This window comes from Rhagoletis zephyria, unplaced genomic scaffold (assembly GCF_001687245.7).
Source record: "Rhagoletis zephyria isolate East Lansing unplaced genomic scaffold, Rhagoletis_zephyria_1.1 Rzeph_scaffold_01583, whole genome shotgun sequence".
Taxonomy (NCBI): Eukaryota; Metazoa; Arthropoda; class Insecta; order Diptera; family Tephritidae; genus Rhagoletis; species Rhagoletis zephyria.
Genome location: NW_016158667.1, coordinates 12,976 through 20,955, shown reverse-complemented (window position 1 = coordinate 20,955; position 7,980 = coordinate 12,976). Strand labels below are relative to the sequence as shown.

Here is a 7,980-nt window from a genome sequence, read left to right as displayed (position 1 = left end):
TACTTGCGCCGGGTATTTAATGTTCGGCTCCGCCCGAACTGAGACTTTCTTACTTGTTTTTACTAATTTCATCATTTTGAAAATTGTTTTTGCCTCAAGACATCGAGTTGTACGACATTAACTGTCACTTTTAATTGGTTACTGCATTGGCTACTTTTATTAAGATTTTTGTATGCATTTGACGGTGAGTCCTTGAAGTATTATTTGTTTAAAATCTTTTTTACTAATTTCCCCATTTTAACATATTTTTATACCCGAGCGCACTTGTGCACAAGGGTATATTAATTTTGTTCTCATAACGGTTATTTGTAACAGCCAAAACGAATCGAGATAGATATACACAAATGTGAATGAATAGAGAAGTCGATTAAGCCATGTCTGTCTGTCCGTCCGTCTGTCCGTCTGTCCGTCTGTCCGTCCGTCCGTGTACATGATAACTCGAGCAAAAACTTAGATATCTCAACGAAATTTGGTATGTAGGTTTCCATTTATCTAAGGTAGGTTGGTATTGAAAATGGGCGAAATCGGACTGTAGCCACGCCCACTTCCCATATAACGGTAATTTCCAGAAATACGAAAACTGCGATATTTTAGTAACTACTGAAGATAAATCACTCAAAATTGACACATCGACACAACACACCAAATGGTCGAATTTTTTTAAATTCGAACAATAACCACGCCCACATCCCATATAACGGTAATTTCCAGAAATACGAAAACTGCGATATTTTAGTAACTACTGAAGATAATTAACTCAAAATTGATATTTACAATAACTTTCAGACGAAAAATAAAAATATTATAAACTTTTGGAAAATGGGCGTAGCCACATTACATGTGTATATCTTGGTAACCGCTACACCAATTTCTTCCAAACTTGGCACAGTTGTTGGCCTTCGCACAACATACCAAATCGCCGAAAACTTTTAAAATCGGACAATAATCACGCCCACATCCCATATAACTACGGTGACCATCCGTTATGTTTTTTGCTTTGTTTTTGTTGTTTAAAGGTCTGTCCTGCGTAGTTTTTCAAAACAGAAAACCCCCAAAATGTACTGATTTTTTCCAAGTGTCCTGCTTTTGTCCCGCATTTTCTTCGATATTCTATAATTAACTTTTCCTTATAGAAATAAAAGCAGTGTCGATAACTAATTGATAACTACAAAAGGGTAAGCTGGTTTTGAAGGTTCAACTAGTCAATGCGTTCTAAANTGACGAGAAATTGAAGACCAGCATCAAATATATCGATAACACTGTTCTACAAATTTTGTGGTAATCGCTTAAGAAAAAAAATAGTTACCAAGCCAATTTTCCTTTGAAACAAGCGCTTTCGTAATTTTTTTGAAAAACGTGTTTTTGGTACATTTCGAACCTATTCGTCAATATCTCATGAAAAAATTATCCAATCAACATAAGCGACCTATAGTCCTCTTACAAAAATATATTACTTTGCCGATTTCGATGAAAATTGTTAGTGTTACAAGCGACCAAAATCGAAAAATTGAAATTACAATCATTTTCTTTTTACAGTAAATGAAAATCTGATGAGAAATGTAGATGTTACGGAACACAATCTGCACAAAAAAAATATATATTTGCAAAGAGCCCATCAATACCTTTCGAACTGTTGGTCGTTTCATGAGATATTGAGGAATAACTGAAAAAGTACTAAAAATACGTTTTTCGAACAAATCTCGAAAACACTTCTTTGAAACCATGGGTATTTTTTCGTGTTCAACGACCCAAAAATTGCCTAAAAAATTTACTTTACAGAGGTTCATATTTCGTGTAAAGTAATATGTAATATGCCTTATTATAATTTTGTAAATATTCATTACTAAAAGATTAATACCAATGAAGCAAATGTGATTTATGTTTAAAGTTTAAAATTGGATTAATAATTAAGAAATATACACTCTTCGTTATAATAATTAGTAGGTACCGTTTTCCTTTTGTTTGTTTAATATTCATTAACTTTTCATAAAAATATAGCATATTCTACGTCTACATCCCCTGCGCATTTTCTTCCATATAAACATTTTGTCAAGCATACTTTGTATGGTAGAAAATCAAAAAAAGGGTGCGCTATTCAAATGACGAGGAATGTATATATGTAGTATATTTATGTTATTTTTATGCTACGCAATTATATGTAGGTACATTTTTTGAAAAATTGTCCTGCATTTTCAAAATATATTTATGGTCACCGTACATATAACGGTAATTTAGAGAAATACAAAATCTTCGATAAATCAGTAAATATTAAAGCTAATTTATTCAAAATTTATGCTTGCAACAATTCTTAACCAAGAAATACGTTTATGATAAAATTTTGGAAAATGGGCGTGGCACCGCCCACTTATGATCATACATATGTATCTCGGTAACCGTTATACCAATTTGTACCAAACTCGGTATGGTTATTGTGTTTGCCAAATAAAAGCAAAGCGTTGAAAATTATTGAAATCGGACTAAAATTGAGGCCGCTTTTCATATAACGGTAAATTTCAGAACTGCTTGAAACTTCAAAATTTCGAAATTTAAGGACTCTAATTTACTCAAAATTGATACGCCCCGGGTTACCATGTTATAGACACTTCTCAATCTGGGTGGTCTTCAATATCTACATTCTTCATTGCTTCTCTTTGTGTGAACTATTCCGTGGATTTAGTACATCACATTACTCTTATAGCGTCAAACCCTTGTTTTAAGTTTCTAATTATTATTTATTACATTGGCTGCAAATCCTTAAAGATCTTTGTTTTTGTTAGTGTTTGTTCTTCAAAACTAAATACAAGCGTAATCCACAAAATTGTTTAGCTTCTACATATCTTATTTTTAATATTTTTATAGAGCTTTGTACCACGATTGTTTATTAGGGAACATTGAAAAAACAACAACGTCTAAGCGGTAGAAGTTATAGCAGCTATTTCGGAGATCACCACATCTCCTCATCAGACTTCTTTTTCCTAGACTTCAGCAGGTATCGAATCAGCGTAATCGATGTTCAAAGTCAGAAGCGTTAACAACTGAGCTGTTATTCAACCAACTACTATCAAGTGCAGCTGATTTGCCGCTATTTAAACTCGACAGTGTGGTTGTTGTTGTCAATTCTATACATCCATTTGCTTATTTGCTTTTTTGTATAGTTTCAGGCAGGCTCTTCCTAAACTATGTATTTGTCAATGTTATTGTGGCTTGTTAACATTTTATTTTTAATATTTTTATTGAGCTTTGTACCACGATTGTTTATTAGGAAAAATTGAAAAAGCAACAAAGTCTAAGCGGTAGAAGTTATAGCACTATTTCGGAGATCACCACATCTCCTCATCAGACTTCTTTTTTCTAGACTTCAGCAGGGATCGAACCTGCGAATTCGATGTTCAAAGTCAGAAGCGTTAACCACTGAGCTATGTACATCCCGTAAACTCTTGTTGCTAATTCATTTTCCTTATTCAACCAACTACTATCAAGTGCAGCTGATTTGCCGCTATTTAAACTCGACAGTGTGGTTGTTGTTGTCAATTCTATACATCCATTTGCTTATTTGCTTTATTGTATAGTTTCAGGCAGGCTCTTCCCAAACTATGTATTTGTCAATGTTTATTAGGAAAAATTGAAAAAGCAACAAAGTCTAGGCGGTAGAAGTTATAGCAGCTATTTCGGAGATCACCACATCTCCTCATCAGACTTCTTTGATAGATTATAGATTTGTATTGGTTTGGTTGTGCTCTTATTACTTCACCTCGTATTATCATGATAAAAACACATGATTCAATAACACAAGGTTATGTAATTTGTGACAGCTAAAATTTTACACTCCTTTATATAGATTTGTATTTTGGAAGTAGGAGAAAGGGGAAGAATGTGATCGCCTTTTGCGCAAACGGTAGTAGAAAGGTACTAAGAAAGTGCGCAAAGTATACAATTAGATTTAATGTGTATTATTAATTATATGTGAATTTGCAATATATTTGGTGTTTTAATGGAAATACTAATCAATACGTAAAAATATAGATTTCTAATTTAAGTTATTCGTCATTTCCTGGAACAAATCTAGAATACTGACCGTTCAGCTATACAAAAACAAAAAATGCAGATCTAAAGAACTTTTTACGCTCATTTCAACCATGTAAAAATTATTTAGCGCAAGTAAAATATAAAGCCTTTTAGAAGGTTACAATTAAATTCTTTGATTTTTTTTATATATTAATATCTTATGAACCACATAACCGAATAAAAAACTAATAACGTCACCATAAAGAAAATCGATTTATCTTTCAGCTGATATACATAATTGAAATTGTTTTTTATATATTTAAACCAAAAACCACTAAAAAACGAACGTATGTTGTTTTTTCATGAAATAACCTTTTTTGAAAAAAACTGCAGGTTTAATGGTAAATAAATTTATATTATTTGGAAAGTGCAAGCTATTATCTTTAACTTGACATACATATTTTATCATGATCTACATTGGGTTTTAAGAATTAAGTCATAATAAAAAATATAAGTAAACCAAGCAAATAAACCTCTTATATCTTCTTTGTTTATTACCTGCGCCAAATAAATTTGGTATCGTTGAAATCAGCGTAAAAAGTCTATCAGTCGGCACTTTTGGTTATTTTATAGCTAAACAGTCGCTATTCTAGACTTGTTCCAGAAATTTACGCAAACGAAGGTGATGCCAACGAATATTTAGTATGAAGAATTTTTGGTTTTACTACTAATACTAAACTGTACTATACTAAAACTGTAGAGTGAGCAACATTCTGCACAAGTAAAGGAGCCGATTTTATGTGTGGGAGCGAGAAGAATGTTTTATTACAAAACCTTTCTATTATTGAATCATGATAAAAACATAACAAGGTAAAACGATGTTTCCACGACAAGTGATTCGCTCTCCCATTCGTAATTCGTTCTCTCATTCGTGATTGGCGCCCTAATTACGAACCGAATCACGTAATTCGCAATACAACATTTTGAGAGCGAACCACTTCATTCGTAGGTGATTCAGATCCAATCACCATGCGAATCAAGAACAAATCGTTGTCTGCTCTAATTTTTATCGATAACGGCTGTCAAAACACATAGACCACACACATCCCCACCAGCACAAACATTGAAAAAATAGCTAGATTCGTTAAAACTATTGATTTAGCTAATTAACCACTACAAATTTTTTCTCCATCGTTGAAATGCACAATAAACAACAAATTAAACAATAAACAAAAGCAAAGAACAAGAAGCAGAGTTACAAAGTGAATCAAGAACGTGTCGTGTAAACAGATTGATTCGCCGTTCGTAATTGAGAGAGCGAACCACGTCATTCAGTGGTCGTGGAAACGCCGTTTTAAACCATTGAGGGGCAGTCTGACGTTTGATAGTATTATAATTTACAAATTCAAAACACAAACTCACACACACATTCCCATTTTCAATCACAAACAACAAAAATTGTGAACAATTTAATTTTTTTTTTAATTTTATATCATTTTAAAATGCTTGCAAAAGTCAGAAAAAATTCATGGAAAAGAATTGAGAGAATGAATTTACCTTGTAATGTTTTTATCATGGGTATTATCCCACCATGGTCCAATACTAACAATAGAAGTGTTTTCTCGGGAAATAATCGGGATCCGAAAATGAAATTTGCCCGCAAATGCAGCAACAACGATATAATCCTGATAGAGATCTGGTTCAATTTACGATCCGCACTGGTTGTTTTGTTTCACCGATAATTTGCAGCACGGTGATTTTTATACCCGAGCGCACTTGTGCACAAGGGTATATTAATTTTGTTCACATAACGGTTGTTTGTAACAGCCAAACAGTGTTGCCGCGCATAATTTTTAGTGGTAGCCAAATTCCTTTAAAAAAAGGGCTAAAAAAGAGCAAAAAAAATCGTTGTGGCTAAAAATGGTAGCTAAAATTTTTTACTTACATATACATATATAAGTATATACGTAAACATTTTCCATAAGTAATGGTATATAAAAACAATGAACTCTGGAAAAAAGCTAATATTTTATCCAACCAAAAACCTTTTTGTATAAAAGGGGAAATATACGACACCAGCTTGGTGGTTCCATCAAGTGATTGTACCATCAGGCTTGAAGCATATAACTTACCAGCATGCTGATACAATATTTATTTCTTTAAAAATGAGGTTGAGAAATCGTCGAAATGATTAGAGCCGAAATTTCATAATTTTTCTAGCATTTTGTTAAGCATTGTTTTTTTTTGTAATTCACAACTGCAATATCGTGAACGTAATCTTCCACAAACACGGCTTTGACTCATATAGGGCAAGAAATTTCCGCCAAAATACTTTTCACTTAGAAAATTGAGCTAATTTCACCACTCACGACACCAGTATGCTGGTACAATCACACCATAAGAACATACACGGTCAAACGACTTGATGGGTCGTTTAACAAATTTGGCATATTAAGGGCCGTAAACTTATCTATTTTAAACTATAGTTAAATCGTTAACAGATAAGTTAACAGCCCCACACTTTTACAGTATGAATGGATGAAAGCGTAAGGAGCATACGATACATATATGTATATATATCAGTCTTTCTTAGTTTAAAAATTCATCTCTTACATGACTGCAAAAAAAAAAACAAATTAAGCATATACAACGTTTTCATGCCAAGTATGAATAAATTCTAAAAACGGCTAAAAAAAGGGCTAGGGGCAATTTTAAATTTATGTGGCCAAAAATGTATGTGGTAGCTAAATTTAGCCACCAAAGGGCTAAAACGGCAACACTGCTTACAACAAAACAAAGTAAATCAAAGTTTGGAACCCATTAAAGACTCGTAGGCTTGGAATGTAGTCTACTACACTGCACATTCTTAGTTTAGGTTGTGGTATTTCAAGGTTGCCTGTGTGTTAATTTTTTCTTTGTGTACCTAAAACATGTAAGGATGCATTGTACGCTGCGCTATTTCGACTACATACAAAGTATGTGTTAAAAAGAATCACGAATAACAAATCATAGCTTAAGTAGTGTTTGCATTGTTCAACTTTGCGTTCAACTCTACGCAGGGTTGCACGAAAAAAAGTTGAATAGCTAAATGTTGGCTGGCGACCAACTTTGTTGAAAGCGATTAGTTGAAAGGCCGTTCAACCAAAAGTTGATTGGAAAGAAGAAAAAAAAACTATGCAAACGCCTTTTTATGGCGAATATTTTGATATTTTTAGCCATTAAACTTTTTTTCCGTGCAACCCTGCGTTGAGTTCAATGCAAATGTTGAACGCAAACTTGAGCAATGCAAACACTGCTTTACACACGCACACACACACATGTATTTTTTTGTGTAGGTATATAGGCAATCTTGATATAACATAACAAATGTATATATGCATCTGTATACATATTTTCTGGCCTGTTAACGAAGTGGTTAGTATTTATAGTTTTGTGTTTATAAGGAGTATTTTAGTTTGGGGAAAAACGTCTATTATACATGTATGTTGTATGTATGCACAACAGGCAAATTTTAAACGTATATTTAAAATTTGGCAAAAAATGCATATTACTATCTGTTATTTCTGGTTTTTTGTATTGTTTCGTTGTTTTTCAGTTAATGCGATGATACAAAATGCCCACATATTGAGATTTCACAACTTGAATGTAGGTTTGATGTTGAATATGAATGGCAGTCTGACCAAAACATCGGTCAGTCAAAACTGGTGAAACTTTCTACACTTTTAACTTGTGCTTGGAAACTACAAAGCAAAAAATTTTCATGGAAAAATTAGCCGAAAAAACAACAAAAAAACAAGTAAGAGCAGCGCTGTCTTCGGCTATGCCGAAGGCTTCATACCTTTCATGAACATCTGCAAATTTTACTTTGACAGATTACTACTTTTGAATACATCTGCATACATCGATAGAGGAGTTACATACTTATATAAAAAATCGCATCTAAACAATCAGAGGTATGGAAGATATACTTTATAT

General features: G+C 33.0%; 1 protein-coding gene across 3 annotated transcripts in view; it reads left to right on the top strand.

Annotated features, from left to right (window-relative positions):
• LOC108364533 (uncharacterized) overlaps positions 1–7,778 on the top strand; it is a 72,322-nt gene extending 64,544 nt beyond the window's left edge. For 2 of the 3 annotated variants that reach the window (XM_017618243.1, XM_017618242.1), the window contains one exon: positions 7,601–7,777. In XM_017618243.1, the coding sequence (XP_017473732.1) occupies positions 7,601–7,713 (113 nt within the window). In that variant the 3' untranslated portion in view covers positions 7,714–7,777. Of the gene's footprint in view, positions 1–7,600 lie in introns of all 3 variants that reach the window. The other variant, XM_017618245.1, reaches the window with a different exon arrangement.
• The last annotated feature ends 202 nt before the right edge of the window (positions 7,779–7,980 follow it).